At 37.3% G+C, this 27,354-nt stretch overlaps 1 protein-coding gene across 1 annotated transcript; it reads right to left on the bottom strand.

Moving 5' to 3' along the window:
• Nucleotides 1-11,223: 11,223 nt before the first annotated feature.
• On the bottom strand, nucleotides 11,224-26,637 carry LOC104240412 (putative hydrolase C777.06c). Its single transcript, XM_009795252.2, has 10 exons — nucleotides 26,318-26,637; nucleotides 25,181-25,316; nucleotides 18,799-18,926; nucleotides 17,911-18,058; nucleotides 17,715-17,820; nucleotides 16,477-16,535; nucleotides 12,724-12,759; nucleotides 12,529-12,638; nucleotides 12,381-12,442; nucleotides 11,224-11,518 (listed from the first exon to the last, which is right to left on the bottom strand). The coding sequence occupies exons 1-9, from the start codon at nucleotides 26,488-26,490 to the stop codon at nucleotides 12,385-12,387; spliced, it is 954 nt and encodes a 317-aa protein (XP_009793554.1). The 5' UTR covers nucleotides 26,491-26,637; the 3' UTR covers nucleotides 11,224-11,518; nucleotides 12,381-12,384.
• Between the last annotated feature and the right edge of the window lie 717 nt (nucleotides 26,638-27,354).

The following is a 27,354-nucleotide window of genomic DNA, read 5'->3' as shown; positions in this document are numbered from 1 at the left end:
TCGCTTTAAGATTTGTTCATTTAAAATAAATGAGATGAGCCTCGCTTAATAAAATGTATAGATTGCGGGGCCCTCAATAAATGTACATTTAATTGCTTAGAATTCGGGAGGAGCCGTTTAGCAAATTTCACGGCCCTACCCAAAATAATGATACGCTAGTCGCTTTAGGCGCGTATTTAATAATGTTATCTTCTTAAACTCGGGTGCGTATTTCATGCAACCCAAATTCAAATCCCAAAACATTGAATAAAAAATGTGTTCCGGATTGCGGGTGCATTTCATGTGACGTAATCCAAAGACATGTTTTAAACAATGTTCACATTCTTGTAAAAATAATAATAACAATTATGAAAGCGGTAAAAAGATAAAATTTGCACATAAGTTCATATTTGTATAAAATCAGATAATCAAGCCGAATATAACAGTTGAGCGACCATGCTAGAACCACGGAACTCGGGAATGCCTAACACCTTCTCCCGGGTTAACAGAATTCCTTATCCGGATTTCTGGTACGCAGACTGTAATATGGAGTCATTCTTTTCCTCGATTCGGGATTAAAATTGGTGACTTGGGACTTCCTAAATCTCCCAAGTGGCGACTCTGAAATAAACAAACAAATCCCGTTTCGATTGTCCTTTAATTGGAAGAAACTCCTTGTACCCTCGCGGGGCTGGAAAAAGGAGGTGTGACAATTAGCACGTGAAGCATAGCGCGGTTACATAGCACGTTATGTGTATTGTCTTGTCGGCCTGATAAAGCTGTCGTTTTGCAAAAGCTGTCTTTTGGAAAAGCTGTATTGCATCGTAAAGAATCATTAGCACGCGAAGTATATCGCGGTTACATACCACGTTATGTGTATTGTCTTGTCGAGCTGATAAAGTTGTCGTTCTGCAAAAGCTGCTCGCTTGGAAAAACTGTATTGTACCGTAGAGAATCATTAGCACGTGAAGCATAGCGCGATTACATACCACGTTATGTGTGTTGCCTTGCCTATAAATAACTAGCGAATTTTAGTTATTATCTGCGCTTAACCAAAACAAATAGCAACACTTTCCATAAAGCAGGTTTTTTTTCATTAACAAATGTCTGAATGCATTTATGTACCAATGTGCTATTGTGGCAAACGATGTATGGTGTCGGACTGTTGGGATGATGTTCATGTTGGGCGCAGATATTGGATGTGTATAAACAGGTTTAGAGGCAACAACGAAAATTATTACAATTTTGAGGTATGACTTGATGAACCCTGTAAGCAGGAATGCTACAAACAATCTTTGCAGTATTATCGTGATATGAACAAAATATACGAACGTGATGAGATTGGAATGAAACGAGAAATTGTAGAGTTGAAGGAAAAACTAAAAGAGGCGGAAGAAGAAAAAAATAAGCTGGAAAAGAAATTTAAGTGGTTGGAGCAAAGAATACTAGGCGGTCATGACTAAACAATGACATGTATGTGTTGGGTGTAGTACTTTATCTTTATGTTTTTTGTGTCATGTGTTTTCATTATTTGTACTGAATTTAAATTATGTTAAGTTTCTATGTTTGTGTTTGTGTTGTAGTATTAAAATAAAGAAGAATCAGGGAAACAAAAACATAATGCGCATATAATATAAACATAAAAAATTGTTGTTATTATTACATAAAAAAAAATCAATGTGTCCCACAGCCTGTGTGCTTCAATGCAGTCGCTGGCTTGAGGCGTATCCCAGCCCACCCGGCTATGCTATCAGGATCATCCTTATCACGTTGCCTCTTTATCGCAGGATGCACTGCAGCACGACCATTAGTAGTGCTGGCAGGATCGGTAGAAGGGGTCGTTAGTCCACCAGAAACCTACATAAGAATAAGTCAACTCAGTATATGAAAATATATATTAGTAATGTATGTGTTAAGTCAAAAAAATTTAAATTGTCTTACCATAGTCTTGTCGGGCTCCTGAATATAAGCATCCACCGCATCCATGTCAGCATCGCACAAAGTGGCCTTTGTGACGAGCGTGGATAAAGCCTTAATAAGAAAATTATAAAGTTATTTATGGCAAGTCAATGAGATAAAAATAAATTTAAATTTAATAGTAATACAAACATACCTGCGCCTGTGAAAGATCCCCAACACCCCTCGATGATGAACCATAACTCAGCCGGCGCCTACTATCCACATCTCAGGTCGGCCGATCCTCAGCATCGGTCGATGGGCATGGAAAGTACAGATCCCAATCCTCTCCGGTAATGCTCGTGCCCGTGATTAACAATGGATCTGACGGGGTCACCTGCGAAGTCCCTGGAGTGAGCGGCAGCTGAAGGCTGAATGACGGCATGCTGATGCGATGCTCGTCTGGCTCATGGAGGTCACCCGGTTGATTAGCTCCAACATCCTTAACATGTGCCTCAACGCTCCCTTGCTGGGAACCACCTCCTTGCCGGCCCCCACGACCCCGTGGGATAGCCCTGCCTCGTTGTCCCCTACCTCGTGGGACAACCTTACCTCTATGGTACTGCTCTGGCGCCACATAAGCAGGGTCGTGTACTAAGAGCTCATCCTCGCTGGCTTGCTGTAGTGTCCGGGCAGCTAGCTCTATAACCTACAGGCCATACTCGTGCAAAATGGCCGCTCCCTCACTGACATGTTGCTGCATCTGCAGTCCCAACTGGTGGAATAAATGTAGGCCAATAGCATGCATAGCGTGTAAAATATAAATTATGGAACGCTAGGTTACAGTTAGAAGTAAGAATACCAAATGACATACTAGTGCCTCGTGCTTCCCGGCGTATGGTACATACCGACCGCCAGCTCGATGAATGGGATTCACGATGAAAATTCGAGTAACGCTGCGGTACCAGCCCATATAATCATGCTCAGTATCCGGCTGACTCGGTAAAGGGGGAGGGGGGCAGAATAAGGTCAAATCGCCGGTCCCAAGTATCGATCTGCTCCTTTAGCCATGCCACATATGCCTGGTCCACCCTGAAACGATCATCCCGCTATAAATGTGTGGTCTGCCAGGTGGGCGGTATCGGTACAAGTTGCGGACGGCCAAACTGGCGAAGTACCCGCTCGGTGGCATGATGCTCCATAATATCAAGGTACATCAACGGGACGGAAGAGCCCTACATAAGTCGGTCACTCGAGCAATAAGCGAAAAGGCCAGCTATCAGCGCGTCGCTGTATGGCGTTCAGATGAACTATTAAGTAACAACAGAAAACGTGAGTATACGCAACACATGTGAAGCTATGCCAAGTAAACTTAGGTATACATTTACATGTGCGCCCTCCATCAAATCGAAGATATCCCTGCACAAGGGGAGATTATGCCAAGCCTCGTACTCACGCGTATATCCCCGTCGGAGAACCCACCTTCTAGCTAGAAGGAGAAACGGAGATGATACATCCGGAGCTAATAGTGGTAGAGGCGGCGGCAACTGCAGGAACCGCTCGCAAACCCAAACCTAACATAAAAAATTGACGTAAAATTTAAGATATATTTTACTAGGTATGTTAAAATGAATAGAGTATTCGAATATGTTGTCACCTGTAGTAGCGGCAAAAAATTCAGCAACGTCACGCTGGGTGCCCATGCTCGCCCATCACATCTGCTTGTACAAGTAGGTGAGAACAACAACACCCTAGATCTAGTGGGGTAAATCATCTAGTCGCTCAAGATGATGAAGAAATCTTAAGCTGACTAGGTTCCTCAAAGTGTTCGGGAACAAGACTCCTCCAAACATAAGGAGTAGCAACAACCTCGTATACCGGTGAACATGATAATCTGGTGTATCGCCATCGATGTCATCATGCAATATCTCCAAATACTCTCGAATAGTCGTCAATGGAAAATGACTGTCCCCAGCCAGTGCATTCTTATCCTGTAGGGCCGGAAACTAGTGAGCTGATATAGCATGTCCAGGTACTGCGCACCTTTCATCTCTCTCATGCCCTACGGCAGAGCAACGGGGTGTCCATCAACGGGCAACCCATATATAACCTCCACGTCCTGCAGTGTGATGGTGGCCTCTCCAATGGGCAAGTGGAATGTGTACGTCTCAGTTCGCGACCGCTCTATCAGGGCCGTGACCAAAGACCAATCGAGCTGCAGCCGCCTGATCTCCAAAATCCTGTAGAAGCTTGTATCCTGCAGGCGTTTGAATACACGGGGATAGAGAACTTTACCCTTCAAAAAATCTCACACGTCGTCCACTCTCCTGATGCGGAGAGTCTGGGCTAGTAGCTCTCCCTCCCATATGTGGGCGGACTTATGATCGCCCTGTAACGAGAATAGCTCATCGCTGGAAGGTCCGAGATGAATAGGCGGCACCTCCATGTCGTCTACTGTAAATTAAGCTAACATGTACAACATTAATTACATGTTAGTTTTATAATTTTATATGTTTGTTTGTAAATTAAATAATTCATTTTTATAATTATACAATATTTACTTATTAAGTATTCACATAGGGGTTCCATGCTCGATATTTGAGGTCCAGCAGCACCAAGATATCCTGAATTCTTGTATGTGTTAGTTTTATTATTTTACATGTTAGTTTTATAATTTATATGTTATTTTGTAAATTAAATGATTAAGTTTTATAATTATACAATATTTATTTATTAAATATTCACATAGGGGTTCCAAACTCGATATTCGAGGCACAACAACACCAAGATATCCTAAATTCTTGTATATGTTAGTTTTATTATTTTATATGTTAGTTTTATAATTTTATATGTTTGTTTGTAAATTAAATAAATAATTTTTATATTTATACAATATTTAATTATTAAATATTCACATATGGGTTCGAGGCTCAATATTTGCAGCCCAGTAGCACCAAGATATCCAAAAAATATTGTTCTTTTCTCATATTATTTTCTTATGACGGTTGACTATAATTGGACAGAGTTTGTATTTGATCTATCAATTATCTTGACATATTTTTGAGTATAAGAGATACTTAAACTACATGGATATTACGCTAAAAGGCACCACATTTTACTATGCTAAAAGACACTATATTTTACTACCCTAAAAGGGCACGATATTATTAGTCTTTAAACAAATAAATAATATAAACTAGATAAAAATAACAAATACATTTAATCACAAAACATTCACGAAAATACATATAACAGCAAAAAGTAAAACAAATAATAATGTTTTTTAAATTTTTACATTTTTTTAGCACACTAATATTTAAGTCCGGATAAAAATAACATGTCAGTTTAATCGCAAAAAAAAATACAAAACAACATAGAACACGATATTACTACCCTAAAAGGGCACGAAAGTTGAAGAATTAAAGATTTTAGTCCGAAACGAGCAACCACAACGAGAGAAGGCCTTAGCTAGGATGTGGGAACAACACTCTTTACTTTTTGTGGGACGAGTGGGGTCCACTAGTGTGTTTTTGGGTCGTTAATTTGGGGGGGGAGGGGGGACCGCTGGAACGATTTAAAAATTAGGGGGGGGAGCTTCTGTTTGAACGTGGGGGAAGGGAAGGGGATGGGTATTTGAAGATGAAAAGCGTGGTTTATTAAGGCGTTTTATATATAGCGCTTTATTAAACCACACTTTATATAAAAGTCTAATCAGCTTCGGGTAAAGCGTATTTTATAAAAGCGTTTTATATAAAACGCCCTTTACCTTAACGTCCAAAACAGACATTAAAGTAAAGCGCATTTTAAAACCGCGTTTTATATAGTTTGGTCACTTAATTGTTTTCACTTATTTTGATCTTTTGAGTCCAAAAAGACCAAATTTAAATTTGGAACTCTTCTTAGACATGTTTGAAAATTTAAACATAGCTACCTAATTAAAAGCCATGTAATATATAGACCAACAAAGTTATATTTAAGTCAAAATCTTGGATAGGATTCCTTCTACCGGTTCAAGCGATGAAAATGAAAAAAAATAAATTGAAAATGATTATTTCTCCCTTTATAAGTCATATGCAGCACAATCTAGATTGAACAGGCCTAGAGGTGGCAAAATGGTTTAAAAAAATATTCATCCACCTATATTATTCATTAAAAAATTGGTTGGATAATAAATTTTTTAAAAACGAGTCCAATATGGATAAGAACTATATTATCCACTTAAAAAATGATTAACCAAATGGATAACCAATGTGTTTAACTTTTATATTTGTAAAGCCTCAAATTGAGAATTCTTCTCCCATAAGTGATCATATTCAAGAAGCCATGGATAATATGGATATTCATATTATCCGTTGGATAACCCGTTTTTTATTCGTCTCAAATAAAGATCAGGTCGAATAATTTATTCATTTTTTAAATTATCCATTTTTGACCCGCTTATATCCGCACTGCCGATTGCTACCCCTAAAGAGGCCCTTGCGAATATCGAACACAGAACATTCCCAGTGAGGAAGTAAAAAAAAAAAGGTCTATAATTTACTCTTTTCTTCTATTTGTGTGGTCAATAATTTATTAAGGATCCTCGCTCCCTCCCCCCCCCCCCTAATTGTTATCTTCCTTAATTTTTTTACTTGTGTCTGTAAAACTGTGGACAAGTAGGAAAATGTTTCTCCAGCAAGGCTTCAAGTTTGAAATTTTGACGTATCATATTTAGAAAAGTCCCTGCTTAGCTAAAGCTGAGGGAAAAAAATAACACTAAAGGTGTGTTTGGTAGGAAGGAAAATATTTTCCTAGAAAATGAGTGTTTTTATCACTTATTTTTTCTTGTTTGATTGGTGAGTGAATTTTTTTTTCGTAAAATATTTTTTAGTGTATGGTTAGAGAGTTGAAAATAATTTTTTATGCTACTCTCCTCCCCCTCTTCCCCCCCCTCCTAAATACCCAACATTTTTATGACTCTAAATTCATACAAACTCAGAGGAACTAAAGTGTTGCTTTACTTTTTTTACGCAAAAATAAAGTTGAAATTTGTGCTCCATAACTAAAAAAAACTCTTTTTTTTTTGTTAAAAAGAAAGTATTTATTTCTACAACATAAAAATAAAGTACTCATTTTGTTGAAATGAAAGAAAATATTTTTTCTACATCATGGAAAGAAAATACTTTTCTACATCATGAAAATAAAGTACTCATTTTGTTGAAATGAAAGAAAATACCTTTTCTACATCATGGAAAGAAAATACTCATTTTGTTGAAATGAAAGAAAATACTTTTCTACATCATGAAAAGAAAATATTCCTTTTGTTGAAATGAAAGAAAATACTTTTTACTACATCATTTTGTCGAAATGAAAGAAAATATTTTTTCTATATCATAAAAAGAAAGTACTTTTTTTTTTGTTAAAATGAAAAAGAGAAAGTACTTGTTTTTGTTAAAATGAAAAAGAAAAAAACACTTTTTTTATATTGCGAAAAAAAATCTCATTTGTTGAAATAAAAAAAATATTCTATCTATAACATAAAAAGAAAGTACTACTAATAATATTTTTATTTAGGGCGGGGTGGGGTGGGGGTAGGGGTGGAGGTAGGGTGGGGTGGGGTGGGGGTGGATTGGTGGGGTTGGTGGGGATGGGGAAAGGGTGAGGTGGGTGTGGATTGGTAGGGGTTGGTGGGGATGGAGCAAGGGTGAGGTGGGTGTGGATTGGTGGGGATGGGGAATGGGGGAAAAGTCGAAAAATGTTTTCCCTTCTCTTAACCAATAATCTTGGAATTGAATTAGGGGTGTTCATGGTTCGGTTGGATCAGTTTTTCCCTAAAAAGAAATCAAACCAAGTAAGTCGATTTTTCAAATACTAGAACCAAACCAAACCAATTAAGTCGGTTTTTCTCGATTCGATTTATGTCGGTTTTTCGGTTTTTTCGGTTATTTGTCGGTTTTTTCTTAAATATAAGACATACACTACCAAACACATATTCGGCGACCACATTTTCAATGTAACACTATCAAATCAATTGCCCTTTGAGAAATCTATTATTTACCAAAATATACTGATGATAATTGAATCAAATAGTGATGAATAATTTAAGGACTCAATTAAAAATATGTTATTTTTAACACGAAATGGATTCTTACACAAAACAAAAGAAAACTACCAATCAAAATAGAATGTAAAGGTAAAGAACTATATTAAAAGTGCAAACTATTAACATTTACCATAAATTTTTTGAAACTTTATATAATAATATACATACATATAGGTGTAATAATAAATTTGAAATAGCTACTCCTATAGTCGGCTTGGTTCGGTTTTTTTCTGATTAAAACTAAAACCAAACCAAATTTGATCGGTTTTTAAAATTCAAAACCAAAACCAAACCAAACCAAAAAAGTATCGGTTTTTCTGATCGGTTTGGTTTGGTTTTTGGTTTGGTTCGATTTTTCGGATTTTTATGAACACTCCTAAATTGAATCCTGAAAATAAAAAAGATGCTAATAGGAAACACTTCCCTCATCTTACGCAACTCGAATCCAAATTAATCGAGACTCCAAAATGAATATTAATCACGATGAGAAACGGAAAAAAAAGACAATAATTTATGAGACTGTGAATGCAACTTAAAGAAATAAGCATTTATAAATAATAAAAAAGTGTCAATGCAATTCACCACTAAAACTTTATCAATCGAGGAACTCAAGCAAATAAACAATTCAATACATTTCACCACTAGGATTTTATATTTGAGGAACTCAAGCAAAATAAACAATTAAATACGTAGGCGGATCCAAGATTTAAAGTTTATAGGTTTCTATAACAATCTTAAGTAAATACTATACAATAAGTAGCTGGATTCACAGATATTTATTGATATTTAGTAAAAAATTTAATATATATACAAAGTATATGTAAAAGTTATGGGAAACAACACGTAATAAGCTGGATCTAGCCCTGATTAAATATAAGCCGCGAGCTCTTACATTATTATTATCAGTCGACAAACTGTTGTATGCCAAGAATAGACTTGTTTGTCATTACATGTAGATAAGGAGCGCATATTAGTAATTGATTGGGGAAAGATGAAATAATATCTCTCTCTATCTCCCTCTTTAATTCTCTCCTGATTTCATTTCCCATTTAGCGTTTTGTCTCTATAAGAAGGGTGCATTTCGAGCCGTGTGAAGTGGAAGAAATCATATAGAATTTTAAAGATTTTATTTTAAAGCATGTCATCAAAAATAAATTATAGGTATTTGTGTAATTACAAATCATATTATTAAGAATAAAATCGAAAGGTTAATTCTTTTTCAGACATTGAAAAAGAGTGTTACATAAAATGAAAGTGATGGTGTATGCTTTGTATATATCTCAATCTATCACGTCCGATGAAGAATATTAAAGGGAATATGTTTGTCAATATAGGGCCAGATTTTCTCGAAGCTATTATCAATCAGTTCACCATGTATGAAAAAGTCCCACTCAGTTCATTGAACCTCTAGACTAGTATTCCAATTTGAATAAAGCACTAGAGTATAGATGAATCCAGAATCTAAAACCATTGATCCGGGATCTTTACACAAATAGTCGGTCATATTAATTGTTAATTTTTTCTAGCTATAAACATAGATTATATATTGATTGTACACATGTAGTATATAAATTATGCATATAATGAGGGGAGAAATTCATAAATAGCCAGATTTACAAGTGGTCATTCAAAAATAGCCACAGTTTCAAAAGTAATCAAAATTTAGTCACTTTTTATGTAAAGATAAATCTGAATGAAAATACTGTTCAAAATCCGGAAAAATACTCCAGCATAATATACTGGAGTTCCAGTATAATATACTGGTCCAACATAATATACTGGAGTTTGGAGCACCTGTGCTCTAGTCTCTAGTACATTATACTGGAGAAAGCAAAGTATACCGGTCCAGCATAATATGCTGGAAGTTCATACACACGTGCACCGAATTCCAGTATATTATGCTGGATCGGTCTCTGTTGCACCAAAATAGTAGCTATTTTTCATTGACTTGGCAAACGCTAACTATTTTTGAATGACCAGTTCAAAAACTGGCTAGACCGTGCTATTTTAACTATAATGGGGGTGTTTGACTAAGCTTATAAGCTGGTCAAACTGGCTTATAAATATTTTTTGACTTATCTACACGTTTGGTAAACACCCAAAGTGTTTATAAGCCAAGTGCTTAAATAAGCATTTACGTATTTGGATAAGTCATAAGTTGGTCACGTCCAACTTGTGGCTTTTCAACTTATAAACACTTTTAGTTTTACCAAGCATTTTACTAGTTTATCCTTAATAATATTTTGTAATTCACAAAAACCTTTTCCCAAAATAATTCTTTTTAACTTTCTCTTCATTTCCTATTCGTGGTTCATCTTTTTCTTTACAAAAAAAACTTTTTAATTTATAATCTTTTGTAAAGTTTTAAGGGTATTTTAGTCATTTTGATAAAAAAATAGCTTATCCGGCAATTTTTTACCAAACACATCAACTGCTTATTATCAGTTTCAGCACTTCTATCCAAACATGTAAATGCTTATTTAAAAAATCAATTTCAACATTTAAAAATGCTTTTCAGATCTTCATGCTTATCAGCTATTTACAATTAGCTAATCCAAACGGGCTCATTATATATTCGTCGGCTATATTTAGTTTAAATGGTAAGGTAGGCGGCTATTTGGGTTAAATCTTCTTATAATATGTGTATATAATTCGGCACTTCTATACAAGATTAATCAGCTAATTCAATGGCGCCGTTGAACTTAATAGGAGGAACATGTTGCAATGCTCTAACTCTGAAACTTGTTTGATAAACCAAATCACGATTTGAGATAAATTTTCAAATCCAGGGTATTCTTTTTGTTAATGATATTTCGTAATTGGAGTTGCATTATATTTTTCGAAACGTCTTTTTCTCACTGATCGCTAGATCAATGTACATATTTACTAGTCTTTTTCAAGTAACTCATAGTGGTCCTTAAGGAAAAGAAGTTCCATCAGCCATATCCTCTTTGTGTTCCATTTTAAATCAAGCTTTATACATCCAAGATCAATTAATAAGCTCATTGGTGATTGATTCTTTACTATTCTACTGTTTTTCTTTGTGGCGGACCTATAATTGTTAGTGCTTTGCATCTATTCTCTTGTTCTTACGTTGCTGTCAGTATTTCTATTGTTTTCTGTTGATAGTACTGATATATTATTTCTCTTTTCGTCTTCTTGAGCCGAGGGTCTTTCGGAAACAACATCTCTACATCTGTGTACACTACCCTTCCCAGACCCCACTTGCGGGATTTTACTGGGTTGTTGTTATTGAAGCTAAGCAATTACTCGTCTCAAAGTTAACTCTTCATTTTCTGACAGCTTAAAAATGACTATCATTCGATGTGACATACGGTGTAATCAAGAAAATGACAAGAATACAACATACAGAAGTAATATATGGTGAACATCTATATCAATGTTACATCATGTGCCAGCTAATTGCACCTGGATTGATATTTAATACAGACAAATGATAACTATCCTCCCCTTGTATTATTGTTACAGGTCAGAATCTCAGGTGTGAATGTGACAATGTGTGATCATCAGCAATTCCAATGGGCAATGGTTATAGACTACCTGCAATACCAGATTAAAAGGCTGCTATCAAAGTGTTTCTTAGTCTTTGGGCATTCTCTTTTGTCCATAAAGAGCAGATCATCTGATTGAGATTATGACTTGGTATAATATGGAATGTTCTGAAAACTACCTCGTCAACAAATTTGGACAAGAAGCTAGAAACTGTGGAAATTGTGAAAGTGCAGGTAACACCTAGTGAATAGCAATTGATAATAGTTGTGACTTGTGAGTAGCGAAAACTAAATAATTGGAGGAAGGAAGTTGAATGTAGTAGGAGTAGAGAAAATTAATTTTCATCCTCCCACGACATTGGTACTCATTTAGATCACTAAACTCAAGAAAGATTTCCCACAGAACATTTTGTCATACCAAATGAAGTAAAATCAAAATTCATCCAGAATAGTCACATAAAATCATGTCAGAAGAAGCTTCTATATCAAGGACTTGTAATTTGTCTTTATCATTCTGTTAAAGACAGTATCAATATTGTTCTTGTTCTTTTCAATAATGTGATCAGCTGTTTAATCAGTGATCACAAACGTCAACAGCATGGTTAAACATTTTAGCTCATGCTTACAGAAGCACCATTGATGATTAGACTCCCCAAATGATGTCAAAAATCTCCTAACTTCGTAGTACATAGAATGAGAACATACCATTAAAAAAGTGAATTTGTATATAAATATCATTAAGGAGTTACATGCTCCTTGGTTTGGGATCATCTATTAAGAGTCCTAGTATCCTCTAATTACTGACTTTTCAATGAAACTCGTCAATACCATGAAAGTGAAAAAACAAATGAAAGTAGATAATTTAAGGAAGTTCTTTCATGCAAGACGTGTGTCTGAAATATTACTGTTACCTATTTATAGGTCAACAGGGACCCTCAATCCATCATGTGCAAGTTGAACTTCTATACCTTCTCTGCAAGCAAATAATCATGTAAGTTCCAGACAAACTGCTAACCATTAAATTTCCCCCCTTTTAAAGAATCATATTAGACGATATACCTTCTAGACCATTCCACTAGGAACTCATTGTCTTTGTGGTGGTCAAATTCATGCGTCATTCCAATTAGTAGAGCTCTTTTTGGGCATAGCATCTTCAATGCCTCAAGAGTCTGGAAAATTAAATATTTTCAAATCTGTAAATAGGGCGTAAACAACACAAAGGTCGAATGGAGAGTTCCTATAAAGTAAGCATACCTGAGTAAGGCAAAGGTGAACATTGTGGGAACCCTTCTGCACATATTGAAGATGAAACAGCAAATATATTAGAATATAAATTAAGTAGAAGGAAGAACAACACCTAACTAGCCTAATGAAAAGAAATTCCCATTGCCAGTGGCATTGTTTTATACGTAAATCCTAGATGTGAAAATATACAGAAAACAAAGCATGAAAAAGACAGCTCACTACCCTTTATCTTTAAATGCCAGCATTTGTACTAGAGAAACATATTTTTTTACCTTCTTTTTATTGTAGATATTACACTTAAGCACAGCCCTCTCCATGTATATAATAAAATACACACCTAGAGGGAAATCCAACAAATTTGAAAAGAGCTAAGCAGAAGGAGCTAAAACTAAAAATAATTATATTTATGGGTTCAAGTCTCCAACATTATAATAAGAAAGCACTCTACATGTATATAATAAGATCCGCCACATTATGGGAAATTCAATAAAACTGGAAACGGCTAAACAGAGGAAGACAACACACAAAAAGAACAATACTTGTGAGTCTAAGACATCAGTTTTTGTTTTTTTTTGTTTTTTGGTTTGGGGGATGGGGGTTGGGGGAGTAGATGCTGCATGCATCACATGGTATACACCTAGAGAGCAAATATAGTCGGGTGCATCAGAGTGAAAACAAGCATGATGCTTTTCTTAAATCGGCTGAACATTCCTTTTCTACCACTGTATAAGAAAATTCCACTGCATGCAGCACCTCCAAATGCAACCTAAAGTCCATTTCCTCCTTCCCAATTTCGAAAATCTAACCCTCAGCCATATTTTGATAAGAAATTGAACCTTTTCTTTCCACATTTTTTTTGATTCATAAAATCTATAGAATTTGCTTATCAGTTGTTCTGTAGAAATGAAATTAGTTGAACTTAATAAAATCAAAACTAAAATAAAGAATTCAAAAAATACTTGATTTGGATTTATGGTTCCACATATCGTAACATGAATAAAAAACCGTGTTAGAATTCTTGGACCACAACAAAATATAGTTGGGTCGAATGAATAAATGGATAGGGCTGTGGCTTCAATTAACCATCCAACCGCTATTCCATCCCCGTTATTCATGAATAATCCTCTTTTGCCGGATTATTGCAAATGTAATCATAAAAAGCTAAGTTTTCAGGAATTTTAGACCAGACTTCTAAACTTTGGTTTTCTACAAGGCCAGACTAACTCTTCGATATATTTCTTATTGGAAATATAACATTTACTCATAGCATGTAAAGTATAGTTTGGCTGGTAGAGTCGCGAATAGCTAGTAGGAGTTCTGTTATATTCTGAATAGACAGAGTGTTAATGGGTAGGCTGGAACCGAATAGGTAATCCATTTTACCCATTTTTCCATCACAAGAGTCCAGACTTCTGTTTAATGGATAATGGATGATGGTATAGTCCAGGCTTTGTGAACTTAATGGTATTAGAATATTGTCTGCAAAAAAGTACTATATCTTCAAAATACTAATCAGCAGAGTAACAGTGTTACAGTTTAATGACTGCAGCAACGTAGAGGATTCAAGCTGTAAGAATTGACAAGAGCAGAACCTTCTCTTCTTTTGTAGGAAGAGCTGAGAGGAGCATTTCCACAGGGGTTTTGCTTGGATGGAAGGAGTCGGAAAGGGAAGGAGTAGAGAAAACGGGATTAGAAGGAAATATTTAAACAAGAAAAAGGGAAGAAAAGGAGGAAATAGGAAGCATAACAATCTTAAGATTAATATTTTCTTCAGATTATCCCTCCAAGGGCAACAAAATGTTATCCTTTCAACTCCTTTCAAGAAACAGACCAACCCCAATAATTTGAGCTCAGTGAACATTCTTAGGGATGGTACGTGGAGTATGGTAGTGCACAGGAACAGCCATACACTTTAAATAGGGGCCTAGTTCATATACCATACACTTTAAATAGGGGCCTAGTTCATATATGCATAGCACAAATAAATAATTCTTGTTATTACTAAAAAAAGTTAAAATATTAACAGCAGTATACTATCATATGACAATATTCATGTTTTTGACATAAATAACAACATTGAAAAGAAGTCCAAAAAACCAAAACAAGAACAGCAAACAGGTAATCAGTTTAGTCTTTTGTCCTTTTAAACTTAAAAGCCAAAGAAATATAACTACATTTGAAAAGTAAAATTATGAAATAAGAGAACCTGAGGTTTGAATCATGGTTTAACATATGAGTGCAGAAATTCGAAGAATTACAACAACATTAGGTAAACCTACATTTGGACTGTAAGAGGTATGTATGTGTATTTTATTTTTGTCTGGCCAGCTTGCATGCACTCGACTAATTCACTGGGGAACTTACAGCAATCCACAAGCACAGCAGCTGGGTAAACCTTCTCACTGAAGAATGAGAGATGGGCTCACACCAAAAGTTGTAGCAAGGACCTAATTCCATTCATTTAATATCCCTTTGGTCGAGACTGGGATCTCTAAGTTATTACTCCTTATACCTCAACCACTCAAAGCATCCACTTCGGAGTTCGGACTACATTTCATTTTTCCAAATCGAAGTTAACTTTTTGGGTTCGATCTCTAGGCTGGTCTTTCATGTTTTCAGGACCATTTTAAAGAAATTTAAACATATCTAGCACCCAAGTAATTTCCAGCATTCATAAAGCTAGAATGGGCCATGGTACCATGGTTCAAAGCCCAACAAAGGCAATAAAATGCTCGGCAATAAAACTCTCTGTGATTTCTTCCCATCTCCTCTCTTTAAGCCTCAGTGGACAAAGGGTCCTTTAATTAAAAGACCTAAGTCTTCAATTAGGTAAATGGCCTCAAATTATTTTTTACTGGGTGGATGACCCTTTAATTAGATTAAAGAATATTTAGAAAAAAATTGTCTAATTTGTTTGTTCTTTTTCTATACCTGTTGCGATTAGTTTCGATTAAATCAACCGGAACTTGGTCAATTATCAATTACTTCTTGGTCGATTATCACCCTATTGTCCATCATCAACAAGTAGTGGTTTAAATCAACTTCCTTCTAGGTTGATTGTCATTTACTTGTTGGTCGATTATCACCCTATATTCAATAATCAACCTCCTTCTCGGTCGTTTATCAACCCATGGTCGCTAATCAGCCTCCTTCTTGGTCGATGGAGGCCATTTTCTTAATTTCAACTTCACGAGAATAAAATAAAGGAAAAAGAAGATGAAGGCCATTTCCTTCAATTTTAGACTTACTGGGTCCTTTCGGTTAAATCTTATCAAGTTACTTGGTACCTGTGCTGCTTTGGAGTTAGCAGATGTCATTAGCCGATAAATGCGCAAACTAACTTGGAAACCGCAGTTATCCAAAATAAATATCTACAGTACAACATACTCAGGCAAATGGAATGCATTCCCCCCACCCGCAGTGACAATCATTGTGTTGGTATAAAGAGGGCATTCAATAACTATTCTATTAAAGGGAAATCTGGAAGAATAACCGACAATGAGAATATGTAGACGTAATATGAGCTCCCTTATTTCCAGTCCTGTTATGCATAATAAAGAAACAGAAAAGTCATGTAGACATCAGGTCCTAATTTCCAACCAAAGCATGTTCATGTGGCCATAGCCAGTAGGCAAGATAGATATACCACTTAGATATGCTAGTGAGTCACACTCTATCGCTTTTAAATGTAATGCCACAGGCTAGCCACGGGTTCAGTAAGATAATATCAAATAATTGAAATTTTAAGTTGCCCATACTGACCTTGTATAGCGTGTCCAAAATAAGCAGATCTAATTGTTGACCACTATCTTTTGAAATGTCTGCAAAAGCAAATCTTCCTTAGCAAGAAACTCAACCTTCATTTATCAGAAATATACACATTTCCAGACAATGAGACTAGACCAGGCAGCTTCAACTATCTGCAAGACCAGGATTAACTTGTTCGCATAATTCGCCATGTGCAGGTAAGTTTGCATGTATGCTATTGGTTTGTAATTGTTCAAAGGTTTCTGTTTTTTCAGATCTGTACCTGTTTGTGTAACAGTACCTTTAACCGTTTCTCTCCCCAAACAAGAAAAAGCGACCCAAAAAAAAAACAGAAATGCAAGCTTTGGTAACCATATCGAACTGCACCCTAGATCTCCATTTTAAACACAAAAAAAGGATCAGTTTACACATCAGTGCATTCTGAAAAAATCCATTGACCAAATTGTGTGCTCTGATCAATTTCATAAGTTTCTGACTTTTTTCAACAATCTTTGTCTATGTCCAAAATAACTCCAATATATCAGACCTAGCAATATGATCAAAACACCAGGTTGTCAGTTGGAAAGCTTTAATCAGCCTATTGGTGCTTGAAAATTGCTTTGCATTTGGTAACAAATGGACAAAAAGCAAAGTGAAACCAATCCACTTCTCTTTTCCTTTTCTCATTTCCTTCAAGGAGAACGGGGTTTTGTCACTTCTACCCTTCCTCAAGTACCTAAAGGTTTCAGAAAGCTGAATCAACCTTTGCACATACTGATGGGGCCGTTGAGAAAGAAGGGAAGGATATGTATCACTATGTGCCATAGGAGTTTAAACTTTCCTTCCAATCCATGCATCAAGTTAGAACTTATCTTCAGTACGATATGATGTTTGCTCAGACCAAGAAAGATTGACAAATAACCGGTTTGTGCTGCAACCTTCATTTTCAATAAAGACATGTACGATGCCATTTCCACTTGATATGAAATTTTACTGTGTCTGCATCATCTCTGGTGGGTAAGACAATTAAAAAGATTAAAAAGCTAAACCTGAGACAGGTGAAAATGGGTATCCAACAGGGACTAGGTTGAGGGACAGGGTTAGGTATTTCCACCCCCATGCCAATCCATTGCAATGACTGGTTGAAAAAATCAGTGCATTGTGTGAAAGGGTAAGATCCACAACGATCAAGATCAAACTCCACATATACAAAGGGATAGAGATAATACTCACAGGATAGAGATAATACTCACAGGATACAGTAGTTGGAAGAAAGCGTGAAACATCAGATATATATGCAACTCTGAAGTTTTTACCAAAAAGAAACCCCAAGCACACATAATCTTCACCATGCATTACCTACATCCACGTCTACAAGTTAAAAAACAAGACAACTCACAAGGAAATAGAGAGTGCATTAAAATGAAAGGAGATACTAGTGAAACTCACGGGCAAGGGAACAAATTCTAGCCCTGATGCAACAAATGGCTTTTCACAATCATTTTCAATAATCTGCCAATCAAGTTGTGCTACACGTCTGATTTCTTGGCCTTCCTTAAGTTTCTTCTGTACTAAGTAAGGAAATTTCTGATCAATGCTGTTTCAGAAAAAGAATCGAAGGAGAATCAAGCAACTTGCGTAACAACTAAATAGTGCATAAATGAGTATAAAAAAACTCTAAAAAGACACAGAAGAACATATCAAGTTTAGTAACACATGCGCATATTCTCAGTGTCAATACTTCGCTATCCATGCAATAACCGATTGTTAGTGAAAAGCCAATAACAAGGTACTTCAGTAATAAATTAAGGACAAAGGGAAACTGTTACAGCAGAGGTAACAACATAAAGGAATAGCAAGAACCCAACAAATTCAAAATTTTACATTCTTTTATGCAAATAAATTTTTTTATTTGTAGTTGACAAAGGGTTTGGGACTACGGCGTAGTTGTTGTGGCTTTGACAAAAACAAAAACCTCATTTCAGTACAAAGAAAAACTTGTGCCACAAAATTAATGAGAACGGCATGCAGCAATGGAATTAATATTAAAAGAACAATTTTTTTTATCATGACAGGATGTTGAGCTAAATGTTAAGTGCATCATCCAAGTGATGTGGAGGAATTGACACACATACTTTCAAGCCATCTTTTCTTTCATCGTCTTTCAATTTTTTCCAAGTTCTATTTTTGGTTGTCATGGAGAAGATGGTCCTTGTTCGAAGGGATTAACTTCAAGTCCACTCAGCCATTTGTTGAAGTGCAATACTAATGATGAATTAGATAAGACTATGGCTATCATGGCTCAATACACAAGCAGCAAAAATTTCACCATTTTACCTATCCATTGAATATTGAGTGAGATATACTGGTGTAGGATTAATGTCATTTGTCGGGCTAAATGGTTGCACTGCCCGGATATCATCCAGACCAAGAGTTGCATCAGCATGCTCATGAGTCAAAATAATCTGATAAAAGCATAGGCATCAGCTAAGTATAATTGTGTTTCCAAATAGAACAGCTTTACATGGAATAGAAAAAAATTCAAAGACAGTTTTATCTCACAAAACAATAACAATAATAAATCAGTAAGCTGTTTCAATCATATAGCCCATCTCTTATCACAGTTCAACTAGAGGTTTCTATATTTTTAGTGAACACTTCATACAGTTAAATTAGTCTAAACAATAAGAGAAATATGGTAAAAACTAATATCTGTAGCATTTTCTGATCATTAACAACGCATGTCACTCTATTGTGTATGGCCAACCTAGGATCAAGTGGGGAGCCTTGACGGAAGCCAAAGCGCAGGAGTTGGTGGTTAAGTTGATGACTAGGGGGGCTTGGAGGAGTAGCGGGGACGCAACCGCTATGTGGACCACGACTATGCAGTGCATTAGGGAAGCCGCTAGAGAGGTATTAGGGATCTCGAAGGGTTCCTCTGGTGGACACAGAGGAGATTGATGGTGGAACGGAGAGGTGCACGGAAAAGTGGAGACCAAGAAAACGGCATATCTGAAGCTAGTAGAAAGTGTAGACAAGGAGGGGAGAAGGGTGAATAAGGAGCAATATAAGTTAGCTAAGAAGGAGGCGAAATTAACAGTTACGGCAGCCAAGACTGCAGCTTTTGGTCGTTTGTATGAAGAACTCGAGGGCCGAGGTGAGGATAAGAGGTTTTCAGGTTAGCCAAGGTGACAGAAAGGAGGACTCGTGACTTGGATCAAGAGAAGTGCATCACGGACAAAGAAGGTAGAGTTTTGTTGGATGAGGGGCTTATCCGTCAGAGATGGCAGACCTACTTCCATAGTCTCTTGAGCGAGGAGGGAGACAAGAACATTGTACTGGGTGATTTGGAACTCTCCGGGAGTCGTTGCGACTTTGGGTATTGTAGGCGGATTAGATTTGATGAGGTTGATGGGGATATACGTAAGATAAGCAGGGGAAAAACGACCGGGCCGGATGAAATCGCGGTGGAGTTTGGAAAAGTGCGGGCAAGGTGGGCTTGGAGTGGCTCACTAGGTTATTTATTGTCATTTTTAGTACGAAGAAGATGCCCGAGGAGTGGAGGTGGAGCCCGATGGTTTCTTTATACAAGAACAAGGATGATATCCAAAATTGCAATAACTATCCAGGTATCAAGCTGCTTAGCCATACTATGAAAGTCTAGGAAAGGGTGGTGGAGCTAAGGGTAAGGAGGAGTGTGTCTATTTTCGAGAACCAATTTGGGTGTATGCCGAGGCGCTTGACTACAGAGGCCATTCACCTTGTTAAGAGTTTGATGGAGCAGTATAGGGAGAGGAAAGAGGACTTGCATATGGTGTTCATCAACTTAGAAAATGCGTATGATAAAGTCCCGAGATAGGTTTTGTGGAGATGTTTGGAGGCTAAAGGTGTACCTGTTGCCTACATTAGGGTGATTAAGGACATGTATGATGGAGCAAAGACCCGAGTAAGGACGTTTGGAGGGGACTTGGACCATTTTCCGGTCATGATGGGGTTGCACCAGGGGTCGGCACTCAGCCCTTTTTTGTTTGCCCTGGCGATGGACGTTCTGACGCGCCGCATCCAAGGGGAGGTGTCGTGGTGCATATTATTTGCAGATGATATTATATTGATTGATGAGACGCGAGGCGGTGTGAACGCAAGGTTAGAGGTGTGAAGGCAGACCCTGAAGTCTAAAGGGTTCGAGTTGAGCAGGACCAAGACAGAATACTTGGAGTGTAAGTTCATTGGTGTGACTCAGGGAGGGGAAGGGGAGGTAAGGCTGGACTCGCAAGTCATCCCTAGGAGAAAAAGTTTTAAGTACCTTGAGTCTATTATTCAGGGGATGGGGAGATTGATGAAGATGTCATACATCATATTGGGGCAGGATGGATGAAACAGAGACTCGCTTCTGTGTTTTGCGCGACAAGAAGGTGCCACCAAAACTTAAAGGTAAGTTCTACAGAATGGTGGTGTGATGACCTTTTGGTCATCACTTGTTTTAGAAATAAATTTTGCGTTCCGGGGCCTTAAAAACCTCTTCCAGCATCACCTCGATTTGCGTGTGCAGTCCGGGCGCGTAGCCAAAAAGCCATTATGTGAAAAACTGTGAAAAATGATGAATTTTGACTTTAAAATGAATTTAAGTTGACTTCGATCAACATTTTGGGTAAACAGACCCGGACCCGTGATTTGATAGTCCCGGAGGGTCCGTAGGAAAATATGGGACTTGGGCGTATGCCCAGAATCGAATCCCGAGGTCCCAAGCCAGAGAAATGAATTTTTAGAGAAAATTGTTTTCTGGAATTATTTATGAGTTTTGGAAATGAAATGTGTTTAAAATTTGATGTTATCGGGCCCGTATTCTGGTTCCGGAGCCCGGTACAGGACTTATATGTGGTTTAAGTCGAGTCTGTGAAATTTGGTAAGAAGCGAACTTGAAATGACGTGAATCGGACCGTATTTGAGAAAATTGGAAAATTTAAAATTCTTAAGTGATTTCATGATTTTGATGCTAAATTCATATTTGTTGATGTTATTTTGGCGATTTGATTGCACGAGTAAGTTCGTAGGGTGTTTTTGAGGTAGTGTACATGTTTGGTTTGGAGCCCCAAGGGCTCGGTTGAGTTTCAGATAGGCGTCAGAGTGTTTTTGGAACTGTTTGCTGGTGTCCAGTTCTTTTGTGCTATGCGATCGCATAGGAAGGTTCGCAATCGCATAGTGTAATTTCAGAGGGCCCTATTTTGTGCTATACGATCGCATAGCTATTTCCGTGATCGCGTAGAGTAAATTCTGGGGGGGGGGGGGGTCACCAGTTGCTCTATGCGATTGCATTGCTTCTCCCGCTATCGCAATGGGTTAAGCCAAGCCTGGGAAGGGAACCATTCTTCCTCTATTCTGGTCCGCGATCGCACTCCCTAGTCCGCGATCGCAATGCCCAATCCCCCTTACCCTATATGATCGCAAAGACCAATTTTGCCCGGTGATTTTAAAACAGTACCAGAAACGAGATTTAACCCCAAACTCATAACTTCTTCCAAACTCCAAATTGGGCGATTTTTGAAAGATAACTTCACCAAAAATTCATAGGTATGTAATCTTAGACTCATTTTCTTCAATTTCCATTAACACCCATTAGATTTCTAGGCCTAAATCATGTTCTCAAGGGTAGAAAAATAGGGATTTGCGTAGAGTTAGGGCTTTTTGTATAATTGGAATTTAGACCTCGTTTTCGGGTCGGATTTTGAAACTAATTACATATTCGGGCTCGTGGGTGAATGGGTGATCGGTTTTGGTCCGAACCTCGTGTTTAGACCAAGCGGGCCCGAGGTCGATTTTTGGTTTTTTGGGAAGAATGATAGGAAAATCTATAATTAAGCATTGGGTATGAATTCTTTAGCATTTATTGATGTTGTTAAATCAATTTGGACTAGATACGAGTTGTTCGGAGGCGAATTCTAAAGGAAAAGCGGTGTTTGAGGCTTGAGTTGGCCTTGGAAGTTCGAGGTAAGTGTTTGGTCTAACCTTAGCTTGAGGGATTAGGAGTTGTGTCCTATTTGCTACGTGTTACTTGTTGAGTACGACGTATAGGCATGGTGACGAGTATCTCTACGTTGGTGTCAAGCATGACCGTGAGTCTTAAATTGAAATTGTTGTGTTCTTAACAAATACTACGAATGCCTAATTTGTTGATTCTGTGTTGAGCACGGATTATGATTATTCTTGTGGAAATTACTTATGATTGAGTATTGGTGCTAGTTGAGGAAGTTAGATGTTGGAACAAGTTTGGTTATAGCTGATTTTCCCTTGCCGGGACGTATTTATTTATACTGTCGATTTCCTTGCCAGGATAGTGTTGTTTCTTTATTGATCCCTTGTCGGGACTCTCTTTGTGATTGGTGTTGAACTGTATATGTGGATCGAGTTGCACGCCGCAACAATATTATATTTGGATCGGGTTGCACACCGCAACAATATTATGTTTGGATCGGGTTGCACATCGCAACAATATTATATTTGGATCGGGTTGCACGCCGCAACAGTGATAAATGATATGGATCGGATTGCACGCCGCAACAGTGTTTTGATGATTTGGATCGGGTTGCATGCCGCAACAGTAGATAATGAAAGTGTTTATTGGTTGGTTACGATTTCCTTAATTATAAATTGCCTTTATGTTTTTCTGTTGAATTACTATTGATAAATGATATTCCCCCGCAGCGTGCCCCCTCCCATCTTTATTGGTTCATTTCTGTTTTATTTTCCGCTGTATATTATATAACTGCACAGGTTTATTTGGTAGACTGGTCCTAGCCTCGTCACTACTTCGCCGGGGTTAGGCCAGGCACTTACCAGCACATGGGGTCGGTTGTGCTGATACTACACTTTGCACTGTGTGCAGATCCCGGAGCGGCAACTTTTGGACCATAGCTTTGGGTGGCTGCCTTCAGTCTAGTCGGAGATCCCGAGGTAGTCCTGCAGGCATCCGCAGGCCTCGATGTTCTTCTCTATCTTTATATTCTGTTTTCATTTACTTCAAAGACAGATTGTATCTTTCTTTCTAGACAACTGTTTGTAGTATTCGTAGATGGTCCATGATATTGTGATACCGGGTTCGGGTAGAGATGTACTTGGTATTGTTGTACTTGTTTTTTTGGCTAAGTTATCATATTAAGTCTTCCGCATATCTTTAATTATTATTAATATGTCAGTGTAGATCGCATACTATTTTACACTGTTAAAAGGGCTAAACAAAGAGTTAGTGAATCTATAATACTCGGCTTGCCTAACTTTCACGAGTAGGCGCCATCACGACTCCCGAGAGTGGGAAATTCGGGTCGCGACAGGTGGTTAGACCAACTATGTTATATGGAGCTAAGTGTTGGGATGTGAAGATCGCCCATGTCTAGAAGATGAAAGTAGCAGAGATGAGGATGTAGAGATAGATGTGCGGGCACACCAGGTTAGATAGGATTAGGAATGAGGTTATTCGCGACAAGGTGGGTGTAGCCTCCTATTGAGGACAAGATGCGGGAAGCGAGGCTTAGGTAGTTTGGACATATGAGGAGAAGGAGCACAGATGCCCCGGTGAGGAGGTGCGAGAGGGTGACATTGGAGGGCCTACGATAGAGGTAGGCCGAAGAAGAAGTGAGGAGAGGTGATTAGGCAAGACATGGCGCAGCTTCAGCTGATCGAGGACATGACCCTTGATAGGAAAGTGTAGAGGTTAAAGATTAGGGTAGTAGGGTATGTGGTCTAGATTGTTCATTCCGGTAGTATTAGTACGCACTCTCGCATTCTGTTGGTAGTAGGTTTCTTTGACTATCCGTCGTTTTCTTTCATTTTGATCATCTTATTATCGTGTTGTTTTTTGTTGCTTTTACATGGCTTTTTGGTGTTGTCCCCCTTGTCTATCATTTTAATTAATGTGGTGCTTATGCTTTCCTGAGCCGAGGGTCTATTGAAAACCGCCTCTCTACCTTCACAAAGGGGGTAAGGTCTGCGTACACACTAGCCTCCCCAAGCCCAAATATTGGGTATGTTGTTGTTGTTGTTGTTATCAATCTGTTGTGTAAACCATTGCCCAAAGGTAAAATAAAAATCTTCACTTTGTATATATTTATAATTTTTGTTGAAATCAATATTAGTCTTTGAATAGAGAGTCAAACTAGGCCATTTGATGTCAGATCTGTTTTTGTGAATGAAAACTGGGAAAATCTTGTGTTCTCTGAGACTCGGAAGTTTTGTGCACTCTTTTTTCTATACCTAGACTCATGTAGTTCAAAAACATTCGGTCTTTTTAATTGAGGTTTTAGTTTTGGCAATAAGTTGAGTCAAGCTGGTGTAGACCATGACAGACTTTGTGAAAAGCAAATTCAAGATGACTTTCATATGCAACCTCTTAATTAATTTTATTCCAAATACAAGCAAAAGGAAGGATATTGAACTAATGATCGTCCTACCAACCTTGTTGGTTTAAACTGCAGTACCCAATATTTATTCCTTTCCCAAAATTTGCAGCAATAAGGGTAAATTAAACTGCTCGTCTTTGGAACTCTTGATTTTGGTCGAAAATTCTGGAAAAAAGTAAGACTAATTTTATATATTGACTTTGGTGAATTCAGGTTTTCAGAAGTAGCTTTGGATGTAACATAGTTCTTTTCTCATTAACTGTGTAACACATCTGCTAAACAACGGGGAAAGAATTTAGTTAGTAGTGAAGAACTTATAAAGAACTCACAGAATCAACTTGAGGAATTTTATAACGGGTGAACCACCGAAGAACTTGCTCCCTAAATGTCTTCCCCACATCAATTAATATGTACTTGTGCTCACCATTGTCCTTAAAATAATCAATGAGAAGAGATGTATTACACCTGCAGACCATTACGCAACTGTTAACCACTACCACATAACTCTAAGGTCAATTAAACCATTCTCAGAGTGCAAAAATGGAGTCATCATCTAGCATATTGCTTAAGAATTTACTATATACTTGTCTAAATTTTTAGAGACCTAGTATAAGTAATTAAATGTTCCATCTCTCTAATAGATTAAGCTTTTAGACGAGACGGTTGCATAATTTAACATGACGTTTAGGATTTGAGTCTCACCCTCAGCCATCAACAATAATATCTCAATGTACTCGGTCCAGTAAAAGGCCATGTTGCTGACCTAATATAAGTAAATAAATGCATCTCTCTAACAGCTTAAACTTTTTGATGAGGTCTCATAGAATTCATCATAAACAATCCTTGACACATACATTTTTTTGATAATTAAACACACTACAATGAAAAGCATGGATATGTACTTGCTTCCTGAACATTTTCTCAGTTCCCAACTTCAATAAATATGTACTTGCGCTCACCGCTATTTTTTAAAACAGTGGTGTCTCGATCAACTTACATGCACCTCGACTATTCCACCTGGTACCTACTATCTCTCACTAGCACAAGTACCACGTAACTCAGCTCACTAAGGCTCATGTATATGGAAAGATATATTTTGCCACTGGGATTTGAACGTGAGTCCCCATGGTTCTCCTCACACTTCATTGACCACTAGGAACATCCTTGGGTTGTTCTTACCAGTATTCTTACAGTAATGAATTCACATTGTTAATCACAAGCCACTACTCCATATAACTCAGATAAGCTGCAATTAAATGGTTCTCTGAATGCTGAAAATGTAACAATTACCAAACACATTGCCTACCAGGTTGCTAGATTCCTCTAAACTATACCTAAAACAGAACATCCAAAATATAAACGCAGATCACTGCCTGAAAAACAAATTAAAGTTCGCAATTATCCAAAAAAAAAAAAAATTACTCACAATGCAATAAAAATGTAAAGCAATAATGTAGAAAATTGACCTGTAATTAGGGTTTTGTTCAGGCGGTACGGCAAGAGACTGGGAACAGACGGAACAAGGAGGATCGGAGCGCCGGATGAGGCAGAGTGCATTGGGAACGGCGCTGGAACAACCGGTGCCGAGGAAGATCAACGCTGATTGCGGCTCCGCACTGCCGTTCTCGACGGCGGTCATTTTCGATCGACGGAGAGATTGGGGAGGAGATATGAGTTCGCAATTCGAACGAGAGGAATGTACCACTACTTATTCGATTCGAAATGGAGACATGGGAGACCGAGGGAATGAAATGTAGCGGTTTGGTCGGTTGGTACTACTGTTGACGGTTCAAGTTGGTGAGTTTACTCCATAATTAACTGAATTTAAACAAGACTTTAGAAATATATGGTATAAAAAGTTATGTGAGATTTTGCTGGTTAAAAAGCATATTATTAAGAAAAAATAAGAAGTTTAATATTAAATTGCATGAAATATAAAAATATTATCATTCTTTCAACAAAAAATTAAGTCAATAATTGATTGTCCTTGCCCATTCTAATTGGGTATTCTCTTTCTTTGAATCCCACACAAATTGAATGCTAATAGTCTGGTATTCCTCTCACTTCGTAGTTATGCTCCTAAGTGAAATACATTCAAGAGCATCGAAACGGAAAAGAATAACCAATTGATAAGAGAATATGAATTCAGAAATATTGTCACATAAAATGCACTAAGTGTATGTTTCATGATTTATAGGCCTGAAACAGAAAATATATATATAAAAAATGAGAAGACCCTTGATTAGACTTGAATTATTCACTCCCCGAAGATAGACTTCATATTGTTAATAGATTTTATAGACGCCATCCAATTATACATAAAAAATATATACTCTCCAAGTTCCATTTAATTTCGCATGGTTTGGAATGAGGGTTAAAATACCTAATATCTATATGAATTTGAACATATATTTTTTTATTTTATTTTGAAAAACAAATTCACATGTTTAAAAACTACCTAAAAAGTATTATAAGTCAAAAAAAATTAGTCTAGTCAAAGAAG

This window comes from Nicotiana sylvestris, chromosome 12 (assembly GCF_000393655.2).
Source record: "Nicotiana sylvestris chromosome 12, ASM39365v2, whole genome shotgun sequence".
Classification (NCBI taxonomy): Eukaryota; Viridiplantae; Streptophyta; class Magnoliopsida; order Solanales; family Solanaceae; genus Nicotiana; species Nicotiana sylvestris.
The sequence above is the reverse complement of the archived record's forward strand: the minus strand, read 5'-3'. Positions and strand labels throughout refer to the sequence as shown.